A 16336-nucleotide genomic window follows, 5' to 3' on the forward strand; every position below is an offset into this window, starting at 1 on the left:
GTGGTAAGAGGTATTTCTGCTCAGATCCAGTCTGTTTGGAGTTCTGTAGGCTTCTTGTATATTCATAGGTAACTCCTCTCTTTAAGTTGGGAAAGTTTTCTTCCATAATTTTGTTAAAGATATTTGCTGGCCCTTTCAGTTGTAAATCTTCACTCTCATCTATACCTATAATCCTTAGGTTTGGTCTTCTCATTTGGTCTTTCTCATCCTGGATTTCCTGGATGTTCTGGGATACAAGCTTTTTGCATTTTGCATTTTCTTTGACTGTTGAGTCAATGGTTTCTATGGTATCTTCAGCATCTGAAATTCTTTCTTCCATCTCTTGTATTCTGTTGTTTATATTTACATCTATGGCCCCTGATTTCTTCTCAAGGTTTTCTATCTCCAAAGTTGTCTCCCTTTGTGATTTCTTAGTTGTTTCTACTTCTGTTTTTAGATCCAGGATGGTTTTGCTCAGTTCCATCATTTGTTTGTTTGTGTTTTCCTGTAATTCTTTAAGAGATTTTTGTGTTTCCTCTTTCATGACTTCTGCCTCTTGACTCAAGTTCTCCTACATTTCTTTAAGTTGTTTTTTTTTGTTTTTTTTTTTTTTTTTTTTGCATTTCTTCTTTATTGGCTTCTATCTCTTGGGCCTTATTCTCCTGCATTTCTTTAAGAGATTTTTGTGTTTCCATTATATGGGTTTCTAGTCTACCTAAGTGACCCAAAAAACTCCACTAGAGAACTCCTACAGCTGATAAACAACTTCAGCAAAGTGGCAGGTTATAAAATCAACTCAAGTAAATCAGTGGCCTTCCTATACTCAAAGGATAAGCTGGCTGAGAAAGAAATTAAGGAAATGACCCCCTTCCCAATAGCCACAAACAGTATAAAGTATCTTGGGGTGACCCTTACCAAACATGTGAACGATCTGTATGACAAGAGCTTCAAGACCGTGAAGAAGGAAATGGAAGAAGACCTCAAAAAATGGGAAAACCTCCCATGCTCATGGATCGGCAGGATCAATATAGTTAAATTGGCCATTTTGCCAAAAGCAATATACAGATTCAATGCAATACCCATCAAAACCCAACTCAATTCTTCACAGAGTTAGAAAGAGCAATTATCAAATTCATCTGGAATAACAAAAAACCCAGGATAGTTAAAACTATTCTTAGCAACAAAAGAAAATTTGGGGAATCAGTATCCCTGACCTCAAGCAATACTATAGAGCAATAGTGTTAAAAACTTCACGGTATTGGTACAGTGACAGGTAGGCAAATCAATGGAACAGGATTGAAGATCCAGAAATGAACCCACACACCTATGGCCACTTGATCCTCAACAAAGGGGCTGAAAGCATCCAATGGAAAAAAGATAGCCTTTTCAACAAATGGTGCTGGTTCAACTGGAGGTCAGCATGCAGAAGAATGCGAATTGATCCATCCTTGCCTCCTTGTACTAAGCTCAAATCCAAATGAATCAAGGACCTCCACATAAAGCCAGATACTTTGAAGCTAATAGAAAAGAAACTGGGGAAGACCCTTGAGGACATCGGTACAGGGAGAAAGTTTCTGAACAGAACACCAATAGCATATGCTCTAAGATCAAGAATTGTCAAATGGGACCTCATAAAATTACAAAGTTTCTGTAAGGCAAAGGACACCATCAAAAGGACAAATCGGCAACCAACAAATTGGGAAAGGATCTTCACCAATCCTACATCAGATAGAGGGCTAATATCCAATATATATAAAGAACTCAAGAAGTTAGACTCCAGAAAACCAAACAACCCTATTAAAAAATGGGGTACAGAGTTAAAGAATTCTCACCTGAAGAATTTTGGATGGCGGAGAAACATCTTAAAAAATGCTCAACTTCATTAGTCATTAGGGAAATGCAAATCAAAACAACCCTGAGATTTCACCTTACACTAGTCAGAATGGCTAAGATTAAAAATTCAGGAGACAGCAGGTGTTGGTGAGGATGTGAAGAAAGAGGAACACTCCTCCACTGCTGGTGGGGTTGCAAATTGTTACAACCACTCTGGAAATCAGTCTGGCATTTCCTCCAAAACCTGGGCACCTCACTTCCAGAAGATCCTGCTATACCACTCCTGGGCATATACCCAAAAGATTCCCCTGCATGTAATAAGGATACATGTTCCACTATGTTTATAGCAGCCCTATTTATAATTGCCAGAAGTTGGAAAGAACCCAGGTATCCCTCAACAGAAGAGTGGATGCAAAAAATGTGGTATATATACACAATGGAGTACTATTCAGCCATTAGAAACAATGAATTCATGAAATTCTTAGGCAAATGGATGGAGCTGGAGAACATCATACTAAGTGAGGTAACCCAGACTCAAAAGATGAATCATGGTATGTACTCACTAATAAGTGGATATTAACCTAGAAAACTGGAATACCCAAAACATAATCCACACATCAAATGAGGTACAAGAAGAAAGGAGGAGTGGCCCCTTGTTCTGGAAAGACTCAGTGAAGCAGTATAGAACAAAATCAGAACAGGGAAGTGGGAAGGGTTGGGTGGGAAAACAGGGTGAGGAGAGGGGACTGATGGGACTTTTGTGGAGTGGGTGTCCAGAAAAGGGGAAATCATTTGAAATATAAATAAATATATCAATAAATTTTAAAAAAAAGTATATTTTTCATTATAATTACTTATCTTATGTATTTTATCACAGAAACTGACAGCCTTTAATATATCCCAGAGTTCCAAAATAGTTATAGCAGACAGAATGTTCCATATAGTTCTTAAGTAGCAAGAGAGATTGTTGAGCTTTCTACTTCACTAGAAACTATTTTAAAGATAAAAATGAGCTAGCACTGGTTTTGCAAAAATTGGAAGATGAAAAGAAATAATCAGAGTTGAATGTTTATATTAGCTAGGCCTTGATGGTAGCATTTGTTATGGTCTTCTAAGCAGTATAATGCAGCAAAGTCTTGATAGTTTGAGATTTATTTTGATTATTAATTTTTTCTCCAGATAGAATGTGATGTTGACTACCCCGCTGGATACTTAGTGTCTAGAGTAGGAGGCCTTGCTGGCCTCAACTCTCAGGTGTCTCTATGAAAATCTGTGGAATATATCGAGGCATACTGGTTCAAGGGTGACAAATTCAAACTTATTTATTAATACAGAAGTGGCAATGGAGTGAATGGAAAAGGTGATCCTGAGTATGTAAGTCATATAAAGTTTGTAAAAAAAAAAAAGCCATTGGGAAGGGCAAAATGGCTCTTAGACTTTGTAATATCAGCACTTTGGATGATGGGCCATACCAATTTTCATTTCATCATAGTGGCTCCAGTGAATGTGGCCTTTATACAACTCAGTGTAGCTGGTAAGTTGCTTATGGAATATAATGTACCAGTATCCTTGTGCCCAATGAATGGAAATACATGAAATTGTCTTGGTTGTACATTATGAATTTTTTATATTTTATGTTTTATGATATATAAATAATGAGTAAAAGTCAATATCTACTTCAAAAACACACCACACATAAAATAAACATCACATAGCAATTAGTCTAATTTTGAGATAAAATATGGAAGTAGACTCATGCATGTTATTAGAATCAATATTGTCTACCTGACCTCAAACCAGTCACTGTGTTTTTATCTCCTTGTCATTTCCATTAGTATTTTGGAATGAAGATGCAAATCCATGTTCAAAGTCCTGATTATGGTGGATTCTATTGTGGGATGTTCTTCAGTAGAGTGGTTTCTGCAACCCCAAATGCAGTGGAGAGACAACCAAGGGAATGTAGTTCCATATTCTTCAATATCGCACTCCAGGATGAAGATAGTTATAACTACATGGAGATGTCTCTTCTCCTCAGAAATCAGTCACAGAAAGGTATCACATGCTGTGTTTAACCCTCTAACAGCTAAAAAGAAGCAAAACAATCACCTCATAGTAAGTGAATACTCAATACTGAAGGATTAATTATCAACTTGGAAGCACAAAGAATAAACCAATGAATGAGTTAGTGTTTAAGGACATTAAACTGCAGAAATCTTTTCACTGTCTCTTTTTCATTAATACTAGTTTTGTTAGACAAATGCTAGATGCAGGGTTTACAAGAGATTCTGAACAGTATAAATTTGTAATTAAGCATGTTTTGAAGAACATATATGGGCTAGCCCATGCCCCCTAGAACATATGTAGCATAGGACTGCATTGTTTGGCATCAGTGGGAGAGGAAGTGTCTATTGAAATTTGATGCCATAGAGAAGAGGAATGCAGTGGGAAATGGTGGGAGTTGGGCATAAGTAGGTGAGAGGTTGAGTGCATGGAGGAGCACCCTCTAAGAGGTAAAGGTGAAGGGCAATGTGTTTTTCTGTGTTCTGAACTGCTGCTGGGCAAGGCCACTGTGGAGGCAAAGTTCTGGGAGCTTTGACTGGATCTCTCTGCACTTCCATCACTGGTTGTTGGGCTTTAGAGAAGTGCCAAGACACTGCTCAGGGAATACAAAGATGCAATCTAAAATGTGGAAGCCGAAATTGGAGATCTCTGACCCACAGTATCCCAGTCACCACTGAGAAACTGCATAGAGAAGTTGGGAAGAAATGATTAAGGCTCCATGAACCCACAAATAGCCTGGGAATATTGAGGTCCCTCAGGCTGAAGATGGTGTCTAGCCCAGGGCCAGAAGGAAATTGGAGTTCTGACATAGCTGATTGGTGATTGTCCTTAGCTTGGCAGCAGTTGTCTGTAGGAGCAGATGGGCCTTCTATGGGAGACCTAAGTTATAGCTCTGTGGGTAAAGGCCTTTTTCATGCTCCCCACAATGGTTATCAATGAGACAGTACATTTTATCCATACCATTTATTCACTATTCATCATGGAAAATAGATGCATACAAAATTCAGTGTAGACCAGAAATTTAAAAAAAAAAAAAAAAAAAAAAAAAAAAAAAAAAAAAAAAACTTTTTCAGAGAGTAATATACAGGAAGGGATGCTTATTGCCTAAACACTCTAGGTACTTCATTAACATGAAGAAATTTGTTTGGGGCTAAGTGACCTATATGGAGATTGTGAAATGTGTTTCTGTCCAAGAATCTAGTAAGGAGAAGGAAGGTTCCTATGGTTTCTCGTGTTGGTACTTGGGTAGTGCGGTCTCAGACACAATCTACCTTAGGAAGTTTCCTGGCACAGTTCATCATTTCACAGTGATCAAGTGAAGACTTCTCTGAGTTTGGACAAGGAAGGGAGACAACATTTGGAATGTAAATAAATAAAACATTTTTTAAAAGAAATAAAGCTAGTAGGTACCTTGAGTAAAAATACTGTTGTTTGAATTTCAGTTGCCATATGTACTCGTGGCAGGTATGACAACATGTCTAAGACATGGCGAATCTCAAGGCACACAAACCCTAACAAAGAGAGTAGGAGACTCCCCTACCCAAGGAACTATTGGCAGTGTCTAGCTACTTGAAATAGACAGCTTTTTACAGGGTGTTGTTCTTGATAGGCCAAACTACTAGTTTAAGGCCACATGCCCTAGAACATATGCAGAACAAAATGAAATGGAAGGGTTTATTTTAAGTGTATGTGCTGGGTGGGGGAAGAAAGACAAAATTGCATTGGGTAGAAAGGGTTATTAATCTGGAAGAATCTGGAGGAGGGAGTTCTATCTCTAAGATGAACCTAATACTCAAACTTTCTCTGTGGAAGAGATTGAGATAGGAATAAAAGAAATAAGAGAGAAAAGAAAGAAAGAAAATAATGCAAAAGGAAGAGGGAGAGAGAGCATAATGAAGAATGGAATGGAAAAAGATAGAAAGATGAGGTGGAAGGAAGACATGGAGGGAGGGAGAGAGGCATAAGGATATGGAGTGCTGGAGAACCTAAAGAGCAACCTGCTCTCCTGGCAGCTCCTTTCTGGTCTGATGGAACTATTTGTCACATGCATTTTAAAGGCATTCTCTCATCTTTTAAGATGTTCTGCTTAATGAGAATTAAATGAAACATAAAGTTTTCTTTTTTCTTAGAGCATCAATTTTTTATATTTATTTTACATTTTAATTTTGTATTTCATGAAACCAGGTAAATAATCCAAGAGTGATAGATGTATTTAGGAACTGGTTTTTAACCTTATGCTGCATCATATGTAGAGCTAAGGTAAAACTAAAAGATATATATCAGTTCTATTCACTGCTTTCTTCTTATTTTATAGTTGTTGATTTTTATACCCTTCAAAGCTGAGATTCCCAAGGCAATTTTGGTTTTAGAGATGAAGTACACTGTGAGTATTTCCTGGACTTTTCAAATTCATGGTTAAATTCTATATCCCTTATTGAATTTAACCTGGAACACTGAAACACAGGAACACACTGGAACACTGAAAGAATCACAAATTGAAACACTTAAAATTACCAGGTATATTTCTTAAGAAATAATCATTTTTATTATAGTAGAGTCACTGTCACCTTAAACCACTGAATGATTGATCCATAACAGTGTTACTGTAGGACAGATAAAATGTGATCACTAATTTCAGAATACAATAGTGTGAGTGGAACATGTGTGTGTGTGTGTGTGTGTGTGTGTGTGTGTGTGTGTGTGTGTGTGTGGTATATGCACATCTCCATGCACAGCTGCCTGGACATATTTAGACTTGTCCTTTCATTCTCACAGAACAGAGATTTACTTTTGGTTTCATACTCTATCACTATGAAATTTATTCTTTTAAGATAACATGTCTCACTAAACCTAAGCTATGTTAGAAGAAAGAAAGCAGAAATGACACACTTTTTTCTACCACCGATAGTGTTGAAGTTATTGGTGCATATCTAGACACACTCAGCTTTAGTTGCTTTAATGTGTATGGAGGGATTTGAACTCAGTTCCTTCTGCCTGCACAGCAAATGCTTATGCAGTAAGCCATCTCTCTAGCCCCTCAACTATTTTATTATTGTAGTTTCTTAAGTCATAGTATTGAACACATTAATATAATAGAGAGGAATCTATATAAATCAATAATTTCTTTATGACCAAATTCTTTCTAATTTTATGCCTAAGCTAAATCTGTACATCATACTCTGTCATGATACAGGGAACAAGTGGCTAAAAAATAAAAAACAACAACAAAAATAATAGTTATTTGTAAGAACAACTATTGGGGCTATAGAAATTGCTAAATGGTTATGATCACTGATTAATTTTTCCAATGAACCTGAGTTCAATTCCCAGCACCTGTATGGTAGCTCATAACTGTCTGTAACTCCAGTTTCAGGAGATCCAATACTTTTTTCTAGCTACTATATGTATAGTGTATATAAGTGATTCAAAGACATGAATGTAGGCAAAAGACCTATACATATAAAATTAGAGAAAAAGAACAAGGCTTTTTTGTTTAATCTTAATGACCAAAAACAATTTACTTACTGTAAAACTGAGTGAAACAGCTATGTTGGAACACAAAAATTCAGTCTGGGTAAATAATAAAGCAGGTAATAGTGATTAGATTCTATACTAAGAAACCTGAGTTCAAAGTGATGGAAGAAGGGTAAATTTACCATGGACTCAATGATCATCAACCATCTTTCTCAAAGGAGAAGTTAAAATCAATTTATTCTATTAGCTTATATAATCCACAAACTCCTAGTGTATAAAATGTAATTAGAGAGTACTTTTCATATGCCAAATATTGTGATAATCATTTTATTGAATTTATATAAATTATTCCCAAAAGATAGTTTTATTTCTATTATCTTATTCAAGGTAAGCTGATGTGGAATTTGTCTAAAGTTGCTTTTATTATGTTAATTGGTTCCCAACATTGTATGAGAATTCACATATAAAAAGCTGAGGGTCCCTGAACTCAGTTAGTTTTGATTGGGAAATATAGTTGCTAGTGGCCAATGGATGGTCAGGGACACAGAGGTTGGACTTCTAGGATTTCTAGACAAGGCACCTAGGAGGAAAGATGGAGATATCCACCATGCTGGGAGGAAAGTGGAGGCCATTTTAGAGAGGTGGCAGAGAGAGAGCATAGCAGTCATGTACTTACTTGGGAACTTAGCCCAAGAGGTCTTCATGTCTGGTTCCAGGACAACAAAGATGAGATATAGGTTTGAGTAAGTGACAATTTAAGATAATCGGAAGGTACATCAGCCACATGTGAGGTTAAAAAGTAGCCCAGGCATTAAACTGTTTAATGCATATTAAAATGTAAAGGCTGTGTGTGTATCCTTCATTTGAGAACCAAGAACATTAGGACAGGCAGCAAGGAATGCCTGCAACTACTGGGGTTGGTCACAAAAGAACTATCAACTGATACAAGAAGATTGAAATAATTCCTTGCATCTCATCATATCACCATGGCTTAAGGCTCATCTTCAGTAACATCAAAACAACAGGTTGTCTGTCATTTTAAGAGATAATTTGGTTGGAAGTTGAGATAATTTTGAACAAGGAGGAAACTAAATATAGAGCTCAGTTTTGAGGATTTCTCTCGTTCCTTTCTCCTTATCTAACCCTTCTCCCTTAGGTAAGAGGAAGAATCTTGGAAAGAAAAAGAGGGATAGAATAATATTATAAGAAATTATATATATGGCATGGATACTATAGTTATCCAAAAACAAAATATTTTATAGCCATAATCTTACATCGGTAGAAATCTCTACATTTTAATGCAAAATTTAAGGTATATTTTCTTTCATTTGTATGAAATTTTTTATTGATACAGTTTTAAGGTTTTCATTGCTATACAACTTTTATATGGATACAAAATTTGAAATTAATATTAATACTCTTAGATAGGCATTGAACCTATGCAATTCATTTAATAATACAAGGCTTAGACCCAGTCATTTCTAATAGCTGTTATTACTAACTTTTTAGGATGATTAAGTAATGCTAGTAAGGTCCAGATAGTAAACTCATGGTCATATTGGATGCTTATTTAATTATAATACATTGTTTTTTCTATTATTCAAATAGAAATAGTTAGGAATACTCTACATTTGACAGTTCAGATATACTATATATAATTGGACTTCAAAAGCATCAGAAATCCACAGAATGGCATTTAAATTTCATTCAATATTAATAGATCTTTTGACTAGGAGACATGTCTGCTCCTGACAGTAGAGTTTTACAGTTGAGAGATGATATTGAACATCATAACCTCAATATAGAGTTGCTCCAATTGTGGCAAGGTAGCCACTCTACAAAAAATTAATATAATTCATCTGCAGACAAAAATACTGTCTAGGAAAGGACCATGATACAGGTTAGTCGATACCTTTGTTCTGCAATGCAGTGTAAGACAGTCCTTCATAGTTCCTGCTTCAAGGTCTACCAGATGGTCTGAGCAAGAAGGTTGAAGACAGATGTTCTAAAATTATGAGAAATTAGGGGACTGTTCAGGCAGCATGCTGACTCTACAAATTGTTTAAATTTTAGAAGTTGTATTTTCATGCTTTCTACATTTTCAGGTAATTTTTAATTCATTCTCAGATATCTGGTAGTGTTGAAGACTAATTATAATGTCATAATAAAACAAGTTTTTTAGCATTAAGGAAGATGATTTAAAAGGATGCTTTTTCAGATGGTAATATAAGTTAAAATCAAAACATAATTCAGTTATAGAATTGTAAACTCTTTAAGTTAGGATAGGTGCTGGAGTAATGTACTTAAATTGACAAGACTGATACACTGGGTGTTATTAGTGTTTTCATACCCTATAGTTTACACAACTATGTTCACTGTATATCTGAGAGCAAAGGTCTTTTCAATGGTCAACAAGTCTGTGCAGTGGAACTATTTTAATACTGCTTTTATTATGTTAACTTGGCCTCCAAAATTGCATGAGGATCTGCCCATAAGATACTGAGGGTCCCTGTAACCAGTAGTTTTTGATTGGTAAATAATGTTGCTACTAGTCAATGACTGGGCAGAGAAATGGTGACAGAACTTGTAGTATTCCATAGAAAGGTAGCTGTATCGCTTCTTGGTGTTTTGGCTGAGATCAAGTGAGAGGTAGCACACAGAGCAGTCAGGTAGATACTGGAGAACTCAGTCTGAGAGGTAGATGGGTCTGAGACCAGGACAGCAAAGATGGGATACAGGTTTTAGAAAGTGGTGAGTTGGAATTATGGGAAGGTATATCAGCTACATATAAAGTTAATAAGTGGCCTAGCCATTGAGATGTTTTAGGCATATTAAAATATAAAGGCTGTGTGTGTGTCCTTCATTTCTGAACCTAAAACATTGAGACAGGTAGGAAAGAGCATGCACCAAAACTGCCAGGTCAATTTGAGTAACAATAATTGGTTATTACTACAGTGAGGACTCACTGGATTATACATTATATAAATTACAAAGCCCAGATTTACCTACAGAAGTGTTTGGTTCTGAGTGCATGCCATTTCATCACGCTATAATGTTCCTTACTTGGCTTAAAGTTTCCTCTTGTAGTCTCCCAGCCAGTGAAGACCACTGGGTGATTTATTAACTATGTTAATATTTATTATGTTAATCCTACTCATCCATTAACATGGAAGATCTTTTCATCTTCTGATAGCTTTATCAATTTTTTTCTTCTAAGTCTAGAAATTTTTATTATATTGGTATTTCATTTACTTGGGTAGATTTACACCAAGATACCAAGATATTTTATATTATTTGTGGCTAATATGAAATTTGTTGTTTCCCTAATTTCTTTCTCAGGCAATTTATGATTTATACATGGGAAAGATATTCTGATCTTTTTTTAGTGAATTTTATATCTAGCCACTTTGCTGAAGGTGTTTATCAGCTGTTAGAGTTTTATTGTAAAATAATTCTGGTCACTTATTGTACAGAGCCATAATGGGGTGTTATGAATGGCACCTGAACATGGGGCTGGACATGAGAGGATCACCTGAGGTGACTCTGTCTTCGTGAAGTTTCTCAGAAAAATGCAAAAAGATGGTATCCTGCACGGTGAGCAAAACAGGTGCTAAAGGATATGGACTAAGTGAGGCCATGTTGACCCAATGCTGAACTTGCTTAGGGACAGACAGTGTAAAATGGGGCAGGAACTTGTCAGGCATTTTCCACAGCTTTTAAGAGATGATTCAGGCCTCTCCTCTTCCGGATCCAGATCAGCTTGGGTGGCAACACCACATCTCCAGGTCCTGCAAGAGGCAAGAGGGGCTTCCAGCTGGACAGCGAGAAGAAGTCAGTGTGCTCTGGTGAATCCAGCAGGCCCCTGCAGGAGCCTTCAGGTGTCTGCTTTGGGATCTGAACAGCCTGGGCCACAGCACTCAGTCTCCAGGAAGGGCAGGAGACCTGGTGTACACCCAGAGGCAGTCTGGGAGCGTACAACTTGCTCCGGTGGCACAGATCTTAGGTTCCAGTCCTGAGGACTCGGGAAGGAGCCCTCAGATCTCTCCACTTCCGGATCCAGACCAGCCTGAGTGGCAACACCACATATCCAGGTCCTGCAAGAGGCAAGAGGGGCTTCCGGAGGGTGGCTGGGAGGAGTCAGTGTGCTCTGGTGAATCCAGCAGGCCACAGCGGGAGCCTTCAGGTGTCTGCTTTGGGATCTGAACAGCCTGGGCAACAGCACCCTGTCTCCAGGCAGTGCAGGAGGTAAGCTGTGCACCAGAGGACACCTGGGAAGAAGCAGCTTGCACTGGTGAGTCCAGCATTGACAAGACCAACTAACACCAGTGAGAACTAGATAGCAAAAGGCAAAAGCAGGAACGTCACTAACAGAAATCAAGGCAATATGGCAACATTTGAACCCAATTCTCCTTTACCAGCATGTCCTGGATACCCCATCACACCAGTAAATCAAGATTTGGATTTAAAATCACTGGTCATGATGCTGGTACAGGAACACATGAAGGACATACTTAAAGAAATTCAGGAGAAAATGGATCAAAAGTTAGAAGCCCTTGCAAGGGAAACACAAAAATCATTGAAAGAAATCCAGGAGAATACAAAAGCCAATAATGAGGAAACGCAAAAAACACTTAAAGAAATACAGGAGAACTTTGGTCAACAGGCTGAGGTCATGAAAGAGGAAACACAAAAATCTCTTAAAGAATTACAGGAAAGCACAAACAAGCAAGTGAAGGAGCTAAGCAAAACCATCCAGGATCTAAAATCAGAAGTAGAAACAACTAAGAAAACTCAAAGGGAGACAACTTTGGAGATATAAATCCTTGGGAAGAAATCAGGGGACATAGATGCAAATATCAACAACAGAACACAAGAGAGAGAAGAACCTCAGACGCTGAAGATACCATGATACCATGAAGAAAACATGGACTCAACAGTTAAGAAAATGCAAAAAATCTTGTAACCCAATATATCCAGGAAATCCAGGACACAATGAGAATACCAAACCTAAGGATTATAGGCATAGATGAGAGTGAAAATTTACAACTTAAAGGCCAGCAAATATCTTCAATAAAATTATGGAAGAAAACTTCCCTAACCTAAAGAGAGAGATGCCCTGGAATATACAAGAAGCCTACAGAACTCCAAACAGACTGGACCAGAACAGAAATACTTCCTGTCACATAATAATCAAAACACCAAATGCACTAAACAAAGAAAGAATATTACAGGCAGTAAGAGAAAAAGGCCAAGTAACATATAAAGGAAGACTTATCAGAATTACAGCAGACTTTTCACCTGAGACTATGAAGGCTAGAAGATCCTGGGCAGATCTCATGCAGACTCTAAGAGAACACAAATGCCAGCCAAAACTACTATATACAGCAAAACTCTCAATCACCATAAATGAAGAAACTAAGATATTCTATGACAAAACCAAGTTCACCCAATATCTATCCACAAAACCAGCCCTACAAAGGAGGAAAACACCAATACAAGGAGGGAAACTTCACCCTGGAAAAAGCAAGATAGTAACCTTTCATCAAACCCAAAAGAAGTTAACCAATCAAATTTAAAAAATAACGTCAAAAATGACAGGAAGTAATAATCACTATTCCTTAATATCTCTTAACATCAATGGACTTAATGCCCCAATAAAAAGACACAGACTAACTGAGTGAATACGTAAACAGGACCCTACATTTTGCTGCTTACAGGAAACACACCTCAGGCTCAAAGACAAACACTACCTTAGAGTAAAAGGCTGGAAGACAATTTTACAAGCAAATGGTCTCAGGAAACAAGCTGGAGTAGCCATGTTAATATCAGATAAAATTGACTTTCAACCAAAAGTCATCAAAAGAGACTCTGAGGGACACTTCTTGCTGGTCAAAGGAAAAATACAACAAGAAGAACTCTCAATCCTGAACATCTATGCTCCAAATGCAAGGGCACCCTCTTTCATAAAAGAAACTTTATTAAAGCTCAAAGCACACATTGCACCTAACACAATAATTGTGGGTGACTTCAACACTGCACTTTCCTCAATGGACCGATCAGGAAAACAAAAACTGAACAGGGACACAATGAAACTAATTGAAGCTTTGGACAAATTAGGTTTAACAGATATATATATATATATATATATATAAAACATTCTATCCTAAAGCAAATATACCTTTTTCTCAGCACCTCATGGTACCTTCTCCAAAACGACCATATAATTGGTCACAATTGACAGACCTCAACAAATATAAGAAAACTGAACTAATCGCATGCCTCCTATTAGATCACTATGGAGTAAAAGTGGTCTTCAATAGCAACAAAAACAACAGAAAACCCACATACACGTGGAAACTGAACAATATTCTACTCAATGATACCTTGGTCAAGGAAGAAATAAAGAAAGAAATTAAAGACTTTTTAGAACTTAATGAAAATGAAGACACAACATACCCAAATCTATGGGACACAATGAAAGCAGTGCTAAGAGGAAAACTCATAGCCCTGAGTGCCTCCAAAAAGAAAGTGGAGAGAGCATACACTAACAGCTTAATGACACACCTGAAAGCCCTGGAACAAAAAGAAGCTATTTCACCCAGGAGGAGTAGAAGGCAGGAAATCATCAAACTCAGGGCCGAAATCAATCAAGAAGAAACAAAGAGAACCATACAAAAATCAACAAAACCAGGAGCTGGTTCTTTGTGAAAATCAACAAAATAGATAAACCCTTAGCCAGACTAACCAAAGGGCACAGAGACAGTATCCAGATTAACAAACTTAGAAATGAAAAGGGAGATATAACACTAGAAACTGAGGAAATTCAAAAAATCATTAGATCCTACTACAAAAGCCTATACTCAACACAATTGGAGAATCTGGAGGAAATGGACAGTTTCCTAGACAGAAATCCGACACCAAAACTAAATCAGGATCAAATAGATCAACTAAACAGTCCCATAACACCTGAAGAAATAAAAAGGGTCATAGAAAGTCTCCCAACCAAAATAAAGCATGGGACCAGATGGCTTCAGTGCAGAATTCTATCAGACCTTCATAGAAGACCTAACACCAATACTCTTCAAACAATTCCACAAAATATAAACAGAGGGAACTCTACCCAACTCATTCTATGAAGCCACAATTACGCTGATACCAAAATGACACAAGATCCAACAAAGAAAGAGAACTTCAGACCAATTTCTCTTATGAATATTGATGCAAAAATACTTCATAAAATTCTTGCCAATCCAATCCAAGAACACATCAAAACGATCATCCACCATGATCAAGTATGCTTCATCCCAGGGATGCAGGGATGGTTCAATATAAGAAAATCCATCAATGCTATACACTACATAAACAATCTCAAAGAAAAAACCATATGATCATCTCATTAGATGCAGAAAAATCATTTGACAAAATTCAGCATCCTTTCATGCTAAAAGTCTTGGAAACAACAGGAATTCAAGGCCCATACCTAAACATCATTAAAGCAATATACAGCAAACCTGTAGCTAACATCAATCTAAACGGAGAGAAACTTGAAGCAATCCCACTAAAATCAGGGACTAGATAAGGCTGTCCTCTCTCTCCATATCTTTTCAATATAGTACTTGAAGTTTTAGCTGGAGCAATTAGACAACATAAGGAGGTCAAGGGGATACAAATTGGAAAGGAAGAAGTCAAATTATCACTATTTGCAGATGACATGATAGTCTACTTAAGTGACCCGAAAACCTCCACCACAGAACTCCTACAGCTGATAAACAACTTCAGCAAAGTGGCTGGTTATAAAATCAACTCAAGCAAATCAGTTGCCTTCCTATACTCAAAGGATAAGCAGGTTGAGAAAGAAGTTAGGGAAATGACACCCTTCACAATAGCCACAAACAATATAAAGTATCATAGTGTGACTCTAACCAAACAAGTGAAAGATCTATACGACAAGAACTTCAGGTCACTGAAGAAGGAAATCGAAAAAGACCTCAGAAAATGGAAAAATCTTCCATGCTCGTGGATTGGCAGGATTAATATAGTTAAAATGGCCATCTTGCCAAAAGCGATCTACAGATTCAATGCAATCCCCATCAAAATCCCAACTCAGTTCTTCACAGAGTTAGAAAAAGCAATTCTCAAATTAATCTGGAATAAAAAAAAAACCCAGGATAGCTAAAACTATTCTCAACAACAAAAGAAATTCTGGGGGAATCAGTATCTCTGACTTCAAGCAATACTACAGAGCAAGCAGCACTACTACCAGCACTGCATGGTATTGGCACAGTGACAGACAAGTGGACCAATGGAATAGAATTGAAGATCCTGAAATGAATCCACATATCTATGGTTACTTTATCTTTGACAAAGGAGCCAAAAACATCCAGTCGAAAAAAGATAGCCTTTTCAACAAATGATGCTGGTTCAATTGGAAGTCAACATGCAGAAGAATATGAATTAATCCATTTTTATCTCCATGTACTAAACTTCACTCCAAATGGATCAAGGACCTCCATGTAAAACCAGACACACTGAAACTAATAGAAAAGAAACTGGGGAAGACCCCAGAGGACATGGGCACAGGGGAAAAGTTCCTGAACAGATCACCAATAGCTTTTGTTCTAAGATCAAGAATTGACAAATGGAACCTCATAAAATTACAAAGTTTCTGTAAGGAAAAGGACACTGTTAAAAGGACAAAATGGCAACCATCAAATTGGGAAAGGATATTCACCAACCCTACATCTGATAGAGGGCTAATATCCAATATATACAAAGAACTCAAGAAGTTAGACCCCAAGGAAACAAAAACCCTATTAAAAATGGGGTACAGATCTAAGCAAAGAATTTTCACCTGAAGAAATTCGGATGGCCGAGAGGCACCTTAAGAAGTGCTCAACATCATTAGTCATTAGGGAAATGCAAATCAAAACAACCCTGAGATTTCACCTTACACCAGTCAGAATGGCTAAGGTCAAAAACTCAGGAGACA

The 16336-nt window shown here is 37.3% G+C and overlaps 1 protein-coding gene across 1 annotated transcript in view; it reads left to right on the forward strand.

The window, feature by feature from the left end:
* Window positions 1–3236: 3236 nt before the first annotated feature.
* LOC127680343 (selection and upkeep of intraepithelial T-cells protein 2-like) overlaps window positions 3237–16336 on the forward strand; it is a 77034-nt gene continuing 63934 nt past the window's right edge. The window contains exons 1-2 of the mRNA XM_052175827.1: window positions 3237–3346; window positions 3683–3864. Of these exons, the coding sequence (XP_052031787.1) occupies window positions 3237–3346; window positions 3683–3864 (292 nt within the window). The remainder of the gene's footprint in view (window positions 3347–3682; window positions 3865–16336) is intronic.

This window comes from Apodemus sylvaticus, chromosome 3, assembly GCF_947179515.1.
Source record: "Apodemus sylvaticus chromosome 3, mApoSyl1.1, whole genome shotgun sequence".
NCBI classification, from domain to species: Eukaryota; Metazoa; Chordata; class Mammalia; order Rodentia; family Muridae; genus Apodemus; species Apodemus sylvaticus.